Source organism: Quercus suber, unplaced genomic scaffold (genome assembly GCF_002906115.3).
Source record: "Quercus suber isolate HL8 unplaced genomic scaffold, Cork oak 2.0 scaffold_1059, whole genome shotgun sequence".
NCBI lineage: Eukaryota > Viridiplantae > Streptophyta > Magnoliopsida > Fagales > Fagaceae > Quercus > Quercus suber.
Window position 1 is genome coordinate 6287 of NW_027070467.1, and position 20155 is coordinate 26441.

At 37.7% G+C, this 20155-nt stretch overlaps 4 protein-coding genes across 5 annotated transcripts; all 4 read right to left on the bottom strand.

Annotated features, from left to right (window-relative positions):
• Positions 1–780: 780 nt before the first annotated feature.
• Positions 781–5336, bottom strand: LOC112022803 (ankyrin repeat domain-containing protein, chloroplastic). Its single transcript, XM_024055429.2, has 7 exons — positions 4464–5336; positions 3535–3611; positions 3219–3317; positions 3015–3113; positions 2054–2152; positions 1864–1962; positions 781–1361 (listed from the first exon to the last, which is right to left on the bottom strand). The coding sequence occupies exons 1-7, from the start codon at positions 5197–5199 to the stop codon at positions 1263–1265; spliced, it is 1308 nt and encodes a 435-aa protein (XP_023911197.2). The 5' UTR covers positions 5200–5336; the 3' UTR covers positions 781–1262.
• Positions 5337–6829: 1493 nt separating this feature from the next.
• LOC112022806 (serine/arginine-rich splicing factor SR45a) lies at positions 6830–11373 on the bottom strand. 2 transcript variants are annotated; one of them, XR_010627257.1, is made up of 9 exons: positions 11222–11373; positions 11089–11108; positions 8948–9106; positions 8783–8806; positions 8527–8629; positions 8165–8314; positions 7852–8075; positions 7501–7570; positions 7300–7342 (listed from the first exon to the last, which is right to left on the bottom strand). XR_010627257.1 is itself a non-coding variant. In XM_065769125.1 (8 exons), exons 1-8 carry the CDS (start codon positions 11222–11224, stop codon positions 7119–7121), a joined length of 753 nt encoding a protein of 250 aa, XP_065625197.1. In that variant the 5' UTR covers positions 11225–11372; the 3' UTR covers positions 6830–7118. The 2 variants fall into 2 exon arrangements, 1 of the variants encoding a protein (XP_065625197.1); XM_065769125.1 differs by lacking the exon at positions 7852–8075 and having other exon boundaries at positions 6830–7342; positions 11222–11372.
• A 3141-nt stretch (positions 11374–14514) lies between these two features.
• On the bottom strand, positions 14515–15923 carry LOC136065636 (phospholipase D delta-like). The gene is made up of 3 exons (XM_065769126.1): positions 15842–15923; positions 15329–15529; positions 14515–15044 (listed from the first exon to the last, which is right to left on the bottom strand). The coding sequence occupies exons 1-3, from the start codon at positions 15920–15922 to the stop codon at positions 14748–14750; spliced, it is 579 nt and encodes a 192-aa protein (XP_065625198.1). The 5' UTR covers position 15923; the 3' UTR covers positions 14515–14747.
• A 2417-nt stretch (positions 15924–18340) lies between these two features.
• LOC136065635 (uncharacterized) lies at positions 18341–19408 on the bottom strand. Its single transcript, XM_065769124.1, has one exon. It carries the CDS (start codon positions 19406–19408, stop codon positions 18341–18343), a length of 1068 nt encoding a protein of 355 aa, XP_065625196.1.
• Between the last annotated feature and the right edge of the window lie 747 nt (positions 19409–20155).

The following is a 20155-nucleotide window of genomic DNA, read 5'->3' on the forward strand; positions in this document are numbered from 1 at the left end:
TCTTCCCCCCACACTCTCTGCTACCTCCACGCCACTCGCTCCCCTTAATTCCTTGGCCTTAAAACCACCGGTAACTCCAGCCTCCTCAAAGAGTCTGACTTTGGCTCCGACTTCGTCATCGCCATCATCGACACCGACATTACTCCCAACCACAAAAGCTTCAACGACCAAGACCTCGAACCCATACCCACTACCGACCCATCCATCGGAACTCATAGCCTAGCCCATTCGAACCCACCCACCTTTGTCGGAATCGAACCTAACCAACACAATCTGAACCCGCACATCATTGTCTAAACCCACCCATCAAACCACAGTCCAAAAAACAAAAAAAAAAACAAAAACAAAAACAAAAAACCATTGCTAGAGAGAGATCGGCATGGAAGTGATCGTCGGCGTCGGCGTCGGCGTGGAAGAGCAATGAGGGTGAGAGACCAAAAGATGAGAGGTTGAGAGAGAGGAGAGGATTGGGGTTTGAGAAAAAAAGAGAGGAAGAGACTGATGGAGAGATGAGAGAGAAAGATGAATAAAAAAATAATAAACCCATGTGCTATATTGCTCCGTACTGCCAAAGTTATCATAGTATTATAGTATATTGTAAAAATTTGACACATTTAACACATCTGATAAAACTCCGTTTTTGGCGTTTGATGTGCCAAATGCTAAATATTATAGCATTTAGCACAAATACTGCATCTGCTGTGAATGCTCTAATTTTGCTTCCTCTTATAGGTAACGGGTTTGAAGCTTTTCTCTATTTTGGCACGTGACAAAGGTGAATCACACAATTGTTACTAGATATTTTTTCAATTGCCACAAAGGCGAAAGGAAATTACGTAAGGTTACAAATAAGACAACAATGCCCGAATGAGCCAGCAAGTATCAAATGCAATTTGCTTATGTTTTGGTAAAGAGATTTTTTTAACGTGTACTATATAAACAAGGACTATCACTTGCATTTTCCAGTCTAGACAAAAAAATTCAAGAAAAAAAAACCCTCAGCATTACATTCTACCCTTCATTTCTTTAATAATTACATCTAACAAGCTGACTGGCCTTGCTAGGTTCACAGTGTCAAACTCATAGTCCTCTCTTCTGCATTCTTGTTGGTGCCGCCCTATTGTCCAAAACGACATATTATCATCGAACTCTCTATGAAATCACGCAATGTTTTGGGGGGAAATGCTGGATGATGCAAATATAACCACACATTGACTTCTTGAGCAGATGTATCGTTGATGGTTGGGATCTCGTCAGAGTAATTAAGGTTGCTTAGGAAGTTTCTTCAAGAGCTTAATGAGCTCATAAGTCTTTGTGTCTTGACCAGAATAAAGGCAAACGTCAAGTGGGGTCAAACCATCCTGAGACACAATGTAGTGTTGCAATCGATTAAAAAAAGTAAACTCTTGAGGGTTGCACAAAAGAGCAAAAAGCAGCACATGAGGTCAACTTTTCATGTTCAAAAACTAATTTAAATCAAACATAGTGGAAACAGGTGGGAATAAGAATTGCATAAGAACTTTCTCTGTATGTGATATGTAGAATAAAGGGCATATAAGATAAGATGCTCTGTCAATGACACATTCTTAAAAGCATGTCTAACGTCAGATATTCTAGCTTGTCAACTGCCCTAAGTTAAAAGTATTGTCAATCAAGAATCATTCCAAAAAATGAACATGCACAATCTAAAATGCTTTCATGCTTTAATAAAAACAAAATAAATTCCGTTCATATCTTGTGAGTCTTACCTTTTAAAATTTTTTTTTGATAGATTATGAGTCTTACTCTTACCTTCAGTGTGGAGCATCAGAGCAATATGTCCTAAACCTAAAACACTGCCCAAACATATCACTAGAAATTTACCTTGTTTTTCAATGTCTTGTTAGCTCCTTTAATCAATAAAAGCCTCACTACATCTGTTCTCCGAGCTTGAACAGCAAGATGTAATGGCGTCCACCCATCCTGATGTAGACAAATATAAACATACTCAACTAAATGATAAAAAATTAATAATAAATGTATGTAAGCAAAAAGGGGGAATTGTTAACCATACATTGTCCTGATGATTTATATCAACATTATACAGTAGAAGGATTTTAATTGCCTGGCTGGAAGCTGTTCGCACTGCATAGTGCATCAATGTGGCCCCATCCTATTTTTGCATGAACATCAAAAAAAGAAAATTATAAAATTCATCAACAAGTATGCTCAATTATTCTGATACATATTATATGAAGAAACATGACCACATCACCAGATACCAACTGGGTGCTAATCAAATGTTCTATGCTCATTTGTAAAAGAAATTTTTAGTCACACACACACACACACACACACACAAAGCCAGAAATATCCCCAATAAAAAACCCCAAAGATAATTAAACAATAATTTTAACAATGATGTCCATTCATGTAATGAAGAAAGCCAAAACAATTGAATAATTCAAACTATAATCAAATAAAATAATAACTAAAGCGCCTTTTAAGCAATAATAAAAAAGGGTTGTACTCAGTGCACAAAACTCCCTTTTTTGCAGAGCCAGAGAGAGGTCATGGTAATCAACCTTTTTAGCAATTAAGGTTTTTTTTTTTTTTTTTTTTTTTTGCTGGGTAATTTGTTATTGAGGGGGATTGAACCCCCGAGTAAGCGGCCACATAGGGTACCGGGTACCACTCAGGCAACTAGGCCCGGTAATTCGATAGTTACAACTAGGGAGAGAGGATTTGAACCTTGGATGTCTCAATTGGAGACACTAGGAGATACCAACCAGTTGAGTTACAAGTCTCTTGACAATAATTAAGTTCTTTTAATGATGCAAATATTTGTCCAGAAGTAGTTTGCCTAAATAATATACTTTACTGAACTCTATGTCGACACCTAGTTCATATGTTTAGATAACAATCATGGAAGAACTGAAAATGTTTGATATCAGTAGGAACTTGGAAATGGCATCATTGTCTTGTAATTTACAAATGTAATTGATAAGAAGTACTAGGTACAAATTTAAACTCACTTTATCAAGAACAAATGGATTAGCTGACTCTCTCAAAAGATAGTTTGTAATGGCCTGCTTTTTTCCAATTATTGCTTTGTGAAGAGCAGTCCAACCATCCTGGAAAGAAAATGAAAAACTAAGGCTCAAATCAGGAGCAGAAAAGTAACACAAGAACTTCCCAGCATTTTACCCCATTGTATAGCAAGTACTTGGTCTTGATACCTTATCCACAGCATTGATATCAACATTATGTTTCAACAAAGCATTCATGAAGTAAAACTCTCCTGATGCAGCAAGAGTGTGCAAAGGAAGCCATTTGACCTGAAAAATATTTCACCAAAATTCATGAATGTACCCAACTAATTGTGGAAAGAGCCAAAACTGCTTATTTGGACCTCAAATCTAGGAAGACAGTGATCATCAGCAATTAATTTCTTAAAACTAAAAACCATCCAAAGAATGCTACAAGAAAACAAAAATTAAATTGAGAGAGAGAGAGAGATTAACTATCAATGGTCATGATCCTTATGAAACTTACACAAGTAGCAGCTGCCACATCAGGTATCTTCCTATTCAGCGTATACTTTTCCTCTTTTGTAAACATCTTAGGACGGCCTATTCATTCAAGCATGAAACACTAAGCAAGAAGGCATCAAAGACTAAAAAAGAATTATCTCCATCAAATAAAACCACAAAGACCAATCTCTTTCAAACTTAACACAACAGCGCGTAGAATTCTTCAACAAAGCCTAATGAAAAAAAGTGTTCTATGTACTGTAAGAAGATATTACCTACCAATGAACCATAAAGAGACAAAAATACATTAAGAAATCAAAAAATAAAACTTAATATGCACAAAATCCAGACACCCTAATTAACTTGCATTTCATATCAAACTACTCTCCACAGCTAAGCAACCAAATCAATAAAATTCAATGTTAAAATTCCTAATGAACTTGTACAACCCTGCAAAAGCATTAAAACAAAAAACAAAAAACTAAATTGCACTTTGTCCCCTCTTAACTATTGTGGATTGTACAGTCCCCTGAACTTCACAGCAAGCAATGTACCTGTTAACTTAGGATTTCCATCAAATTTAACAAAAATTTGTGGGTTCCCTGTTGGTAAAATCTTGTCTACAAATAAGAGTCCCGAGTTCAAATCCCAACTACACCAAAAAGAAACCAATTTGTGTTTTCGCAGAGCAACAATCATAGAGAGTATGCCAAATCAACGAAAAAAAAAAAATCAATTTTCTATCGGACACGTTTTCTAAAAAGGGAATTTTTTTTTTTTTTTTTTCCTTAGATAAATTTGATTCCTAAGGCTAAAGGAAAGTACTTATTATCCACAGTTAAAGGGAGACATTGATCAGTTTTGAAGTTTAGACAACATTACAATGTGAATCGAAGTTTAGAGGATATGACAACTGCACCATAGTGTAAGAAAGAAAGTAAAACTGAGTACCTTCGGATTTATTTTCACCAGGCTCATAATTCTCACCATTGAAGAACTCCGTCAAATCCTCCAACCCCCTACCATATACCGCCCACCTTGGATTCTTGGGCTTCACTCTCTCACTTGAATACTGAAACCCATTCCTTTCATCTTCATCTTGACCTTCAACTTCACCTTCTTTCTCAGGAAAACTAGTTGGGTTATCGAGCACAAGCGGGTTGAGCTGCCCCAACTTTTCCTTCTTAAACTCCAAGTACTCCTTCACTGCGTTCGCATCTCTAATGGGTTCGTACCCTTTCTTCCTCTTCTCGACTTTGCTACCGAACTCCAAGTCCTGAGCCATCTTTCGCCTCTCTTTCTTCGTTATGTTAATCTCAGCTTGAACCTCTTTCCACTTTTCAGGGACTAGATTCTCGGGCTCGATTTCCGAAATGGGTTTATTGTTTTTTTTGTTTGGTTTGGGAGTTTGGGGTTCTTCTTCAACGTCGTTTTGGAGATATGGGTCGTCGAATACGCCTTCTTCGAATACGACACAGTCGCCGATGACGAGTTCATCTTCGAGTTCGAAGACGTCGTCGTTTTGGAGGGGGAGAAAGGAGTGGCGTTTGGTTGAGAGGTTTATGGTTCGGGGGGCGAGGGAGAGGGAGAGGGAAAGTGAGGGTGGAGGAGTGGGGAGGAAAGAGAAGAAGAGTTTTGGAATTGGAGTGTTGGGGAATAGAAGAATAGCTGAGGAGGAGAGTGACATGGTTTGGTTTCTCTTTCTTGCGTGTTTTGTTTGCAATTGGAGGGAGGAGCCAAGTTAACAACATCATCTTATTCTGTTTTGTTGGCCATTTTTGTTTGTGAGGACAGAACAGAAGGCCGGCACATCTCTCAAGTCTAAACTTTGGCTTCATTTTTTAGTAACTGACTAAATTTGTGCGAATTTAACAGTTTAAAATGTGAGCCACGTAGTTCATGTGTTCATCTGGTGTTTGTAACTAAGATATCAATAATCCCTCCTCACTTGTTTTTATAAGTCTAATGAATCTTGACCTAGATTAATAGATTGCCATCTCATTAGATAAAGTCTCCTCCCATCTAAGTCGAAAAAATTTCCTCAAACCTATTATGTGACGGATCAAATGATGTGTACTTCATTTAGATTATTTATTATACTATCATCTAAACAAATTACATAACTTTTAAATAGAGTTAAAAGGAAAATTTCTCTAAACCAGTTTAAAAAGCTCTATTCCCCTCCTTTTTACTTTTTTTTTTTTTTTTTCTAATATAATTAAAATTTTCTATTTAGGTTGATAATTGGTAACCAAGTGCAGCGTAGTCGGATCAGCAGTGCACTATCCCCGCCGTGGTGTTGGGTTAGGCTACCATGATGTGGTTTAAATGTATTTTTCTATCTCTAATACAGTGGTTTTGAAATTAATGAAGTAGAGACGAAAAAAAAAAGGATGAACAATGGTGAGAGTGCTAAGAGAGAGAGAGAGAGAGAGAGAGAGAGGGAAAACAAATATATATTTGGGAGATAGTAATAGAATATGTAATTCATACATATATATATATATATAAATAATTTAATTATATATATTAAATAAAACATACATATACGCATTCCGAAAGGGGTGGAATGAGAGAACTAAATGAAAGAGCGACACCTCTTAGTGCGCAAACAGATCAAATAAAGGTTAATATTAAGAAAAGGTTTAATTCAAGCTACACACACCAAGCCATCAACTAAAAGCAACAATCCTAATACTAAAAGTCTAAAAGAGGCAATGACTTGAATTAAGGTTCAGCAGCAACACAACTGTGACATGATAACAAGCAGTTCAAACAAACATGAGAATCTGCTTAGGTCATGCAAACCAAAGATCATTACAATACCATAATTGGTTCACAAACTTCTAATTCTCCCTCTCCCCTCTGCAAAGGATACCAAAGCCTAACAGCATCACCTAGAACCACGAACATACTTCCTTTCCGGGCTAGGAGAATAAGGCAGCGACCTGGACCTGTCCCTCCTTGACCTTCCGCCATGGGGCGAATGTCTTGGAGAATAATCACGACGTTCTCGATATGGTGAACGCCTTGGAGATCTACGATATCCATAGTCATCACGTCCACGATACCTACTGCGGTCCCCACCACGGTCACCACCACGATCCCCACGATAGCCTTTCACCAATGCAAAAATCAAATAAGAGAGAGAGAGAGGGAAAACAAATATATATTTGGGAGATAGTAATAGAATATGTAATTCATACATATATATATATATATAAATAATTTAATTATATATATTAAATAAAACATACATATACGCATTCCGAAAGGGGTGGAATGAGAGAACTAAATGAAAGAGCGACACCTCTTAGTGCGCAAACAGATCAAATAAAGGTTAATATTAAGAAAAGGTTTAATTCAAGCTACACACACCAAGCCATCAACTAAAAGCAACAATCCTAATACTAAAAGTCTAAAAGAGGCAATGACTTGAATTAAGGTTCAGCAGCAACACAACTGTGACATGATAACAAGCAGTTCAAACAAACATGAGAATCTGCTTAGGTCATGCAAACCAAAGATCATTACAATACCATAATTGGTTCACAAACTTCTAATTCTCCCTCTCCCCTCTGCAAAGGATACCAAAGCCTAACAGCATCACCTAGAACCACGAACATACTTCCTTTCCGGGCTAGGAGAATAAGGCAGCGACCTGGACCTGTCCCTCCTTGACCTTCCGCCATGGGGCGAATGTCTTGGAGAATAATCACGACGTTCTCGATATGGTGAACGCCTTGGAGATCTACGATATCCATAGTCATCACGTCCACGATACCTACTGCGGTCCCCACCACGGTCACCACCACGATCCCCACGATAGCCTTTCACCAATGCAAAAATCAAATTGGAGTGTTAGCATGCCAATAAAACAACAAAATAAGTAAATCCAACTTTCTGCTTATCAAGGAAAAGGCAAAGATAAGAAGAGAGAGAGAGAGAGTAAATCCATGTGTACAAAGCTAATACATACTACACTTACCATAGTCTCTAGTACTTTTCAATCCAAGATAGTGTCCTGGTGTAGGAGTTCTTGGTCGTTTCCTCCGTGACTGAAAGATAAATACGACACCTCAAGTTGAAGTTCCATGATACAAATTAAACAGCAACAAGTCTTGCAGGAATCATTTACAAAATATAAAACTCACACCATGAGACATCATGTTTACATATTATAGGCATCTAAAAATTGTTTTTATTGTTTTAGGGAGAAAAAAACCTTCATTAGGAAAATATCAACAAAAAGTACAAATAAACAGGCTACCAAAGAAAGCACAGAACATCCAGGTATACATGACTAGTGTCCATGAAATGAATGTCAGGTATGGGATACCATAAAAGCCTGATTAGATAGTTGTTGATAATGTCCGTTGATTAGTTGAAAGTGAATGCTGAGGTTGTATAGTTGTTGGGCAAAATAGTTGCTATGTTAAGTTGATCAGACGCATTTGATAAGCTGTTTAAGCTTGCCACTGATTAAGCTGTTTCAATAAAGTTGATATGGATGAACTCATCATCTTTGATTGATTGCTGCCAACATAGCTGACGCAATGTGTTCTGAATATAACCAGAAAACCTCCAAGTCAAGATGAAAGTAAACTAATCAAAATTGTCAGTGTTTTACCACGGAAGGAGTAGTCAATTACCCTTTCCACAGTTATATATCGACCTTCTAGAACTGATTGGTTGAGATATTTAACACAACGGCTGGCATCCTCGACAGTTTCCATTGTAACAAAAGCAAAACCTCGGGAAACACGCGTGCGGGGCTCCACGACAAGAAAACAGGATTTCACCTGTAAAAGAAAAAGAGGTGAATGGGAGGTGGTTAAGCATCAAAATTGATTGTTTCCTTAGGAAATACATTCCTCAGAGATCAGGGAAATTTTATTTTAAAAATAATAATAATAAATTAAAAAAAATAAATAAAAGAATAAACAAACAAATCTTTGAACATAAAATATAGGGGAACTGCCATAGTCTTGTAGAGTTCAGTTAAGAAACCAACCTTTCCCTCCTTAGCAAAGTGATCTTCAAGGTCCCTTTCAGAGACCCTTTGAGAGAGGCCAGTTACGTAAAGTGTATCTCCAGGGTTTACAATGACATCGGACCTGCCACAAATTTCAAAAGATTAGACCAGATTTTTCAATACATTAGCATTCTGTGAAACTAAAAAGCAAGCACAAATATTGTAGTTTTGAAGACCACAGTCTGATGCAGAAATAATAGTGATAATAAAAAGTAAAATCAATATTACAACCTACCTGCCATGACTTCTGGACCTCGATCTGAACCAGAAACACCAGCCAACCATCACAGAAGGACACAAACAAACACATCAAAGTCAGAAATGGGAGAAAGGCTCCATAGGAGTGACATCATTGCAAGCCCAACATACTAATTAAAGCATAGCTGGAGTGACAACAAACCTGCCACGACTTCTGGATCGGGATCTGGGCCTTGGCCTGGACCAGGATCTAGATCTGGACCTAGGTCTAGACCAAGACCTGGACCTGGATCTTTCTCTGGGTTTTGATCTAGATCGGGACCTGGACTGAGCTCTCCAAGGGGAAGGGGACCGTGACTCCCTGATGCAATTTGCATATAATATCAAAATCAAGAAAAAATTAATTGAAGTGTTTAATAATGTAGATCCAGTTAAACAGTAAGTTTGTTGGAAAAAAGAAATATACTCATTTCCATGATGCCATCCTTCATGACAGAACCAAGATTATGCATCTTATATGCCCTACAAACCTCTCTAGGTATTTTAGATTAGGTATTCCCATATTTTAGTTCCAAACCTCTTGAAAAAGGCATTTTGCACACAATCAAACCCACCTCTTTCATCTTTTTGCCTAAAAATGTGGAAAAGTGTAATAAAAGACTAAATAGTACAAAGTTCTCATCTCATTCCAAATCGTATCTAAATTCAAAAATTAAAAAGGAAAAAAAAAAAGGTGAAAAAAGGCATCTATAACAAGTGCAAACATTAGATGAAGAGTTTATTCAAAATTTTAAACCATCCTCATCCCAGTTGAAAGTTTAGCTCAAGAATAGATATATGGGTTCCTTCCATAGTTCCATTGATGTAGACAATAAAGAGATCAAGAAAAAACAATATTTAATTCCATAAGATTCAAGAATTATGTTTTGGTTTTGATGTGGGACCTTCTTGGCATCTTTCATATGCTATGGTTATTATTGAGTCTTACTATTAAGTTTTTTTTAGGACTACTATTAAGTTTCTTTAGGGTAGAAAGTTGCTGGTTCTATTTTAACTAAGTTATTAGAGTAACAGCAATTTGGTAAATTCCAGAGTGAAGGCCTTATAGTGGTCAATAACATTCATAGTGAGATTGATTTGAGAGGGGTCTTCTCGTCACTTTCCCTTGGAAAAGTATTCAGAGTGTGAAGGCCCCTTGGAGAGTCTCCTTTTTTATTTGGACAGTGGCTTGGGGAAGATACACTTTGGTGATAACCTAAGGAGTATAGGCTATACTATAGTGGATTGGTGTTGCATGTGCTGGTGTAGTGGGGGGACAATGGATCATCTTCTGATCCATTGCGGGTAGACTCATCATTGTTGGAGTTTTCTTCTTACGTCATTTGGGGTCTCTTGGGTTTTACCAAAGAGGGTGACTGATCTGTTGGTTGGGTGGAGGAATTGGTGGGGAAAGCATTCATTGGGTATTTGGAATTTGGTTCCATTGTGTTTGATGTAGAGCATTTGGAGGTAGTGTAATAGTCGTATGTTTGAGGATTTGGAAGGTTGGGGGGATCAACTTCTAGACTCTTTTGTAGGCACTTTGTTTGATTAGTCTCGAGCTTGGGGATTCGCATCTAGTGATTCCATTCTGCTCTTTATAGATTCTCTTTCTTTGTGCCTTTTTTGCATGAAATGGTCTTTTTCAATAAAATTAATTTTACCTATAAAAAGAAAAGATTTTAATAAAATTCCAGCAGTGTAATTTAAGCTTTGAGGGTGTGATTGCTAAGGAAAACCTAGGAGAGATTGGCTAGTGTTTATCTTCTATATTTCTCGTTGTATTCACTGTTTTACACCAAACGACTATCAAACATATTCAATATTCAAATTTTCATGACGGAAACCAATAAACATCAAACCAAATCTAATTTAGTGTTGAATTCATAAAGATCCTACATCAAAATTAGACAGAGCCCAATCAAGCTTCTGTCATGCATAACATCAGCAGATATAAATCTACCCTATAGACATACATAACCAAAACTATAACCATAAACCCCTTCATTTCTCAAAATTAAAACCACAAATTTGGAATTCTAGCCTAGAACTAGCAATCCAATTCACATAATGATAAATTTCACAATTGGATTTGTTTCCTTAGCTTATAAAACTAAAATTCCGTAACATAGGCACAAGCTTAACACAGCTACGAAAAAACCAAACAAAGCATATATGTTACCACAAACATCGAAACCATCTAGGTTTTCAAGTGACTGTTGAAATTCAAATCACGAACAGGAAAATCAAATCAGAGAAGTCGAAAAATCGCTAATGCACTGTGTGTAAGATTTTAGGGCTCACCTTTTGCGAGGAGAATCGGCCTGCAAAAAATTCCAAGACGCATAAGATTTACAAATTGTTGTTAGTCAAATAAGAAGATAAATTTGAAAAGAAAATTGAAAAGATTGGGAGAGAGAAAGAGAGAGAAGCTTGCCATTTTCTTTGAGCGAAGACAAGGATTCGTAGAGAAGAAGATCGGAGAATTAGGGTTTTGGGGCGAGTGAGATTTTTTTGCCCCCAACAAGACGAGTCGCAGCTTGCAAAAAGTCGCAGTCTGCTCTGCTTTGTTCGTTTTTTGCGTTGTAAGAAATGGGATTTATATATATAGTGGAGGATAGATCCAATACGGTTGAGAATAAAATATTCGTGGTATAAAAATTATGTCTCATAACTCATTTCTTTTTATAAAAAAAAAAAAATCAAAATTTAAAATGAAAAAATATAAAGATATATTGCAAAAAATAAAATTTGATATTTGAAATAAAATGTTATTAATAATGGAATATGACTTGTGTTCAGCGTTTTTATACATTATACATGATACGATGTGAATACGTGTTCAAAATTAAATATGTGTTTGAATCGTATTGTGTTTAATGTAAAAAACGTAACATAAGTTTTAACTCTAGTATAATATTCAAATATAGAAACTAAAAAAATTTCTAAAATCATAATAATGATCTTTTTTGCTTTTTTGTTATATTTTTTTAGCAACGTAATAATTGTCTTATTTTAAATAGATTCATATCCACTCATTCTTATAATAATGCCAAACAAAATTTACTTTTATGATGTGAAAAATATGAGAATACTATAATTAGAAAAGCACCATTAAAACTACGTCATCACTTGACCAGTTTTACTTAATTGACCAAGTAATCCCCATAAAAGCTCAAGAAACAACTTGAGCATGAAGCAGTCTAAGTACAGAGTAACCCGATCATCTCCATAACTGAATCCAGAGAGATACTTTTCCTCATTATGGAAATCAACGGTTACATGCCAACAATCACATACATAATGGGAAATTGTCAGGATTGAGATATTGCTATTGCACCGTGTAATTAATCATGACTCACGAGTGTGTGAGAGAGAAGTTAAAAAGTGTAAAAGTTAAATGATATATAATTAAAGGTTAAAATTTGCTTATTCAAACGTTGGAGTTAAAAGTGACTTTTGCAACTTTTAATCTTAACAATAAAAAGTGGCTGATAATAAAGTAAATGTTTCATGAAAACCATATATAAGAAAGAACGCTAATCAAAGATAGGGTTGAGACCATCACCACATTCAATGAATTAAGTGATTTTTGTTGGAACTATCAGGTAGGTATCATATTGGATTCTTGGTACCATATCAAGTCCCTTGTTGAGACCATTAGCACATTCAATGAAATAAGTGATATTTGTTGGAACTATCAGGTAGGTATCATATCGGATCCTTGGTACCATATCAAGTCCCTTTTATTTTGGGCAAGCATTGTTTCAAGTTTTAACTAGTTATATGTATAACTAACTGTATCAATACTGTGAATTCTAGTTAACTAAACTAGTAAAGTTGAAACTCTTAAAAAAAAAATTGCATCAATACTTTCCATTTTTTATTGACATATTATTTTTTAGCATTATCTCTTTATTTTAATTTTACACTTCTTTATAACTATAAATAACCCCAAACTTATAAAAACTTTAAACCATAAAATTCATTATCCGTGAAGCCTTTAATGGAAATTTATTTATTTATTTAAAAATACTAATATTATGGGATTTTGGAGTGAGATATTATTACCTATACATAATAGATACTTGTATTAAAATATTCACACAAGTTCATTTTGTTTAAATCATTATCCACTACGTTCGAGTCGCGCTGCCCGCAGGCTTTCGTTGGTGGGTAAACTTAGTGGTGAGGTGTACTCACAAAATGTGAGGTGACCCCCACACAGAGGGTACAGAACAGATACCGACTACGGACTTCCTGACCGAGACTACTGGCTCCCTACCCGGGGGTGTAATATGACCATAAAGACCCCCATTTTTCTTAAACTCAAAAAAAAAAAAAAAAATCATTATCCATTAATAAGGTAAGGGCATCCTAAATAAGTTTGTTTGTTTGTTTTCTAAATGGTTTGCATCTTCATCCAAATGATTTCCTAAGATGTCTGAAGATGCAGACTGTTGGGAGGATGCAGCTTGAGTGAGGAAGGTGCTCAGGGAGAAGAATATTAGGAAACCAGTTGGATGTAGTTCAATTGAGGTGGATTGCATTCATCACGCATTTGGTGTAGAGGATGAGTCTCATCCATTTACAGAGCATATTTTTGACACATGGATAAGATTAGATAGGATAAATGGATAATTGAGGAAGAATCTAATAATTATTTTCTTGACTTGCTTGTGCCTTAGGATAAACACATGCAAGATTTTAGCATTAAAGCTAATATCAATCCTATAAAAAAAAGTAGCTAATATCAAGGGTTAAATGGGTTTAATTAGGTTTTTAGTTAAAACCCAATTATTACTTGAGTTTACTGGGTCTAATTGAGTTAATGCCCATTTAACTCAAATAATAATTGGATAGGTCTGGGTTCAATTAGAGTAGATAGGTTTGGGCGGACGAATGGGTTTAGACTTATTTTGTCACCCTAATTTTTGCATTATGATGAAAAATAAGCTACAATCCACATTGTATTTACAACAACAAAAATTTTTTATGTTTCTCATTAGTTCATATTTTACTGCTGAAATGTACAACCACTTTGAAGCAAAATTTTGTGTTTCAAATCCTATTGTCTTAGTGCAAACAAACATTGTTGTGTAATATATAGTGATCTTATAATTTTATTTTATATAAATAAAAAGTGCTCTTATAAGAAGCATTATCGTTTAGTTTGTGTCACCACCAACACAACATATGCTTGTCCTCTTAATCCCTCAACCAAAACTCTCTCCTGTACTCAAGACCTTGGCAAAACCATCATTACTGACAATCCACAACATATTGTATGTTTGCCAGCAAATCTTATGCTTTGTGGACAAGAAGGGAGGAAGAGTAGGTAGCATTTCATTTGAATTTAAAAGACCATAAAAGAGATCTACAATTTGTTTGACATTCATAATTTGCAAACCATATGGCATATTTGCTAGAAGATTTTATATGTTGCAGACAAGGAGGGAACAAGAATCGATAGCATTTCTTTTGAATTTAAGACCATGAAAGAGATCTACATTTCCCATAAAGGGGAAAAAAAGGGAGAGAGATCTACAATTTTGATTGCCATCACAATTTGCAAACCATGTCTATACACAAGTGCATATAAATGGGATAATGAAATTAGAAAGACCAAAAAAATATCCCTAATCTCACAACAGCCATTAAGAACCACACAGAGTGACTAGCATTGTAATTGTAGTGACCTCCCCAAGTGACAAAAAGGAAACCATGCATGATGCATCTGTATATGCACAAATATTCACAACATTTCAACCTTCTCACTATGTTCAAGCTTTTGTATTACACTAAAAACCTATTGTAGCTCAATCATTAACAGAAGGGGGCAGAGAGAGAGAGAGAGAGGAGCACAAACTCTTTAACATTTTCAATTTAACAACCTCAAAATTCTGGCATGTCACCACTATTCTTCCTAACCAATCATGTAGGAACACAACAATGGGTGGAGATTATGTTGTTAGAGCATCAGGAAGGGCAGTCGAATGAGCTCCCAGAACTTTTCCACCAACATCTGGGAAATTCTCGTGTCCAGGCAGGGGGCTGACTGTCCCATCCTTATCTACCTGCACAGGATACTTAAGAAGGTGGCCCTGCAATAGCGTAAAATCCTCATCTGCATACCTCTTCCAATTCTCTTCAGCAATCCCATTCACTGTCCTCACACAGTCCAAACTCTTTGGCTCCTCGAAGCGTGTATCCACCCTCCCAAGATGCTCAGCCCACAGTGACATTCTGTATCCATACACCTGCATATGCATATGTATTGTAAACCACAGTACCAAGTAAATCCCATGGAGTATGGAATTCTTATTGGATAATCAAAGCAATTATTCTTAAACTGCACACTCTGCAGAAAGACAATGGGCAATGCTAATGATTGGAGGTCATACCCCAGCCCAGACATGAGCATAATCTTTGAAAAGCTCACACACCATCTTCAATCTCCCTCCTCCCTCCTCCCCACTCCCCAGCTAATGAAAAGAAAAGCCCTGAAATGGAAAGTTTGGAAAACAAGAAATACAATACCAACCTGACCACGTGGATGTCTCTTCCTTGATGCCCAAGAGTGATGGGGCTGATATGCGCCCATAGCAATCTCCGTGTCCTTTGTACCAGACATGGATCTCTGGTTAATGTTGGCAGATCCCACTATTACATACTCATCATCTACTATCATTCCCTTAGCATGTACATAAATCATAAACCGCTTAAACCGTTGTGATTCTGAGACCTGATAGAAAATTTGGATTATGACCAACTCTAAAAGACTTAATTGCTTGCAAAGATATAAAATGAAGCCATATTTCAATGTCCAGTTGATGACACGGGTACATCAGGATGGTGCAATTCCAAAATTTTGAAAACTTCTATATGTATCATAGTAAAAAGTAATAATAATAATAAGAGAGAGAGTGTCAAATAACAGAAAATAGTAGAAAAAATTTCAGCATTAGAAGTTACGGACTACCTATATACTTTATGCCAACCACAAACCAATGCATGTCATGATGATTTAAAACACCTAAAAAGAAATTTCCATTACCTTGTCAGTATTATCAAAAATATCTTCCCGATTACCAAGGCAATAGAAATTGAGGTAATGTAGAGGATGTAAATCCACCATCTGCATATCTTCCAGTTCCCGTGCAACTATACCATACATCATTTTCATTGTCAGGCCCTGCCAAAAGCAAACAAGTAAAGCTAGAATATGAATGTGAATTGTGTTATTTGTGTTGCCATCATCTATATTGTCCACTTTTAGGACTTAAACACTCACTGCAGCATAGTTAAATAGCTATATACCTACTATAGTTACACTAAAATACAAAAATTTATATTAAAGTAGTAGCTAAAGGTAAAATTTTTACCTTCATTACTACAATGCACAACTATATATGGCTGTGCATGGTAGCTGAAAGCTAAAAAAAAAAATTAATTTTTATTTTATTTTGTGTTCACACTACTTTTTATATTTTTTATTCTTTTTGCATTTCATTCTCCTTTCTTTGTGTCTCTCTCCTCACTGCCTCTCCATCTCTTCTTTCTTCCTCCACAGACCTGTCTTTCTTCCTCCACAAACTCATTGCTAATCTGCACTAGCCTTGCCGCCACAGACCCATCGCCGCTGACCCACGCTCGGCCGCCGACCTGACCCATCTCGGCCTCTCTTCTCTATTTTCAGTGTTTCGGCTTTATGTTTCGGGCTATGCTTGTGTTTCGGCTTTGTGTTTCGGGCTATGCTTGTGTGTTGGCTTTGTCTTTCGGGTTTGTGTTTCAGGCTGGGTTTTTGTTTCGGGCATAGGTTTCGGTTTGGCTATGTTGATTTTTTTGCTTTCTTTTTTTGTTCTTCTTCACTAGTTTTGATAGGCACGGCGGGGTTGTGGTTGTGTAACAGCTTACCCTTTAGCTTACTACCTTCAGCTTATTGTCTTCAGCTTACTACCTTCAGCTTACTATCTTCAACTTACTACCTTCAGCTTATTGTCTTCAGTTTATTGTCTTCAGCTTACTACCTTCAGCTTACTGCCTTCAGCTTACTATCTTCAGCTTACTACCTTCAGCTTAGAGACTGACGGCTTCATCTTGCGTGATGTCTTCAATATGCATAATAAAGCTGACGAGTTTTTGGAGATCAACAACTTTTATTTTTCCAATTAAAAATTCCCCTTATCAATTGCCCCACACTCCATAACCTCGTCAGCTTTAGCTGACAGGTTATGGAGTTAACATTGTCAGAAAGGTCACTCATGTGTGACGCTTCGAGCCGCCTTTATTAAATGCGTGAGCACGTGGCGCGAATTGATCGATTCCATTTTCGGATAAGCCTCTACAGTCAACACCCGTGGGAGACACTATTTTTGAGGAAGGCGATGATCTTACCAAGTCCGTTGCAGACCTAAAAGATGATAGCGTCGTCCTTGCCCAGCTTTTTGTGGACCAGCCCGTCGTCCCTTTGACTCCGTCAGCAAACTCTCATGCTGAAGACCCTTCCGCTGCAGGTGTCTAGGCCCTTCTTCCAAAGGGTGATAAAAAGCCTCAAGACCCCCCTGGCTTCATTAATTTAAGCTTTTTTCTTTCTTTATTGTAAACGTAAGCTAATTTCAAAAAATATTTGACGCCCACTTGTTTTTGGGCTTTTGCTTGTAAAAACATCACTTTATTTGTAGTATTTTACACCCGTTACTTTTTATTTGGCATGTGTGTCTATCCTTGGCATTTGTATGTATGTTAGGATACGCTCGTACTTGGTAATTTAAGGCGAATCCATCCGTTTAAGGTGTCTTTTAGACATGTCTTCTTTAACAGTTTCAAACCATCTTCTTCTTTGAACGCGTCCTTTTTGTGGACTGGTGGACTTGTTCATGAATCCATCCATTTGTGGATAATGGCGTCAGCTTGCTTTTACTTGATGGACTCGTCCACTGGTGAGACAAGTCATACATTCATCCCCTTTGTGGATAAGTTCATTCATTTTTTAGGGTGAGGTCGTCCACTTTGGACTCATCAATGTCGTCCACTTTGTGGACTTATTGAGTTGACTAAGTGTTGGTACCTCGTCACGATTTTGGTCGTTCACTTGTAGGCGACTTAGTATGGTGATCATCTACCCATAGTCGATGTCGGTCATGCGTCTACCCGTAGGTGACTTAACGTAATGACTATTCATCCGTAGGAAATTTTGACCACGCGTCTACTTGTAGGTTGCTTAGCGTAGTGACCGTCTACCCGTAGATGACTTAGCGTAGTGACCATCCACCCGTACGCGACTTTGGCCATGCGTTTACCCGTAGGTGACTTAGTGTAGTGACCATCCACCGGTAGGCGACTTTAGCCATGCGTCTACCCATAGGCGACTTAGCCATGTCTAAATAAACTCCTCTTATTATAATAAACCATGCATTCATAGAAAAAGTAGTTCTTAAAAAGAAAACGAAGACCTGCCCTTTGGGCTTTGTAGCAAAAACTAAAGTAAATAGAAAAACTGAAGAGTATAACTAACATTCACTAAGGTAAACTAGAAATAAAGTGGTGCCGCTCTTCATGCCATCTTTTTACTGGTAGTACTTCCATAGGTGCTTGGTGTTCCATGGGTGGTGTAGCTTCTGTCCGTCCAGCGTCTCCAGTTCTTGCCATCTTCCTCCCTCTGTCCAGTTACGTATCCTCCTGCCTTTCTCTCTTTTCTTAAGTTAGAAGCGCGTCCATTCATGTACTTGATGGCCCTGTAGAGTACTTCCGACATGGTCTTGGGGTCGTTTTTGTATAGTGAGAACAAAAACTTATCCTTTCGCAACCCATTTGTGAAGGCTACTACAAGTATTTTGTTGTCGGCTTCGTCGATTGATAGCGCTTCCTTATTAAAGTGAATTATGTAGGATCTCAGTGTCTCGTCCTCTCGTTGCTTGATACTCATCAAGCATGTCGTGGACTTCTTATACCTGTGTTCCCCAATAAAGTGTTTAGTGAATTGAGCGCTTAGCTCTTTGAAAGTGCTGATGGAGGTCGGCGTCAGTCGGCTAAACCATACCCTTGTGGGGCCCTTCAGCGTTATAGGGAAGACCCTACACATGATTTCGTCCGCTATCCTTTGAAGGTGCATCAAGGTCTTGAAGGTCTCTAAGTGATCCAGAGGGTCCTTCACTCTGTCGTAACTGTCTATATGCGGCATGCGAAATTTATGTGGTAGGGGGAAGGAATTGATAGCTACAGTAAACGGCGAGTCGGTGCAATTTACCAGATCGTCAAGGTTGCTGGATACCCGTCCTTTGAGGGCATTCATCATAACCTCCATTTGTTCCTTTATTACCTGTATCTCCGTGACAATGTGTGGTTGAGTTGCATTTGTGAGGGATGGCATGCTCAGATTTTGACGCTCTGGTCTACTAGGAGCATTACTGCCCTCCAGCCTTTCTTGTTCTCTTCTATCGGCGCTGGTGCCTTCTTGGTCCTGCTCTTGAGTGTCGTGACCTGCATTTTTCTGGTGTAACTGTTCCTCCAGATCGTTGTTTTGCTTAGTGAAGCATTCCATGGCTGCAGTGAGAGTCTGCACCTGTCTCTCGAGTGCAGTTAGGCGTGGTTTGTCTCCTTGAACGTTGTTGGTGGTCGCCATCAAGCGAGCAAGTACCATGCAACCCTTTGTCCTGGAAGCGATAATATGGCTTACAAGTCGTAAAAATCTCTCCCACAGACGACGCCAACTAATGATGCCGAAAATATCATCAGTGAGTCACACAGTTCTTGCACACTCGAAACAGCACCTGCATAATACAAAAGCTGAAGACCTTAAGAGGAGTACCGATGTGGTACCGGCCAAATACCCTCTGAAGGTCAAGTTAGAACTTCTCATAACTCTAAAGTGCTAGAGCGGGGTCAATTATGCGTACCTTGATTTGTGAAGGTATTGGGGTTTTTATAGTAGTAGAGGGTTGACCTCTCTTCCTTGGGTTAGAAGTCTTTTCCTTATAGGAATCCTCATGAGCGTATATTGCGGAATCCTTTCCTTATAGGAGACTAACACTAAGCATGGGATACAAGATATTTCCTTACATACTCATGCGTGGTGATCAAGTCAAGAATATATTGGAGCCATCAGCTTTAGGGTCGTCAGCTTTGCCTACTCCTTCATTAGGGTCGTCAACTTTTCCTACGACCTCGTTAGGGTCGTCAGCTTCGCCTATTGCCTCGTCAGGGTCGTCAATTTTGCCTACGACCTCGTTAGAGTCGTCAGCTTTTCCTACAAACTCGTTAGGGTCGTCAGCTTCGCCTACGACCTTATCAGGGTCATCATCGTCAGCTTTGCCTACAACCTCGTTAGGGTCGTCAGCTTCGCCTGCACCCTTCAGCTTTATTAGCGTCG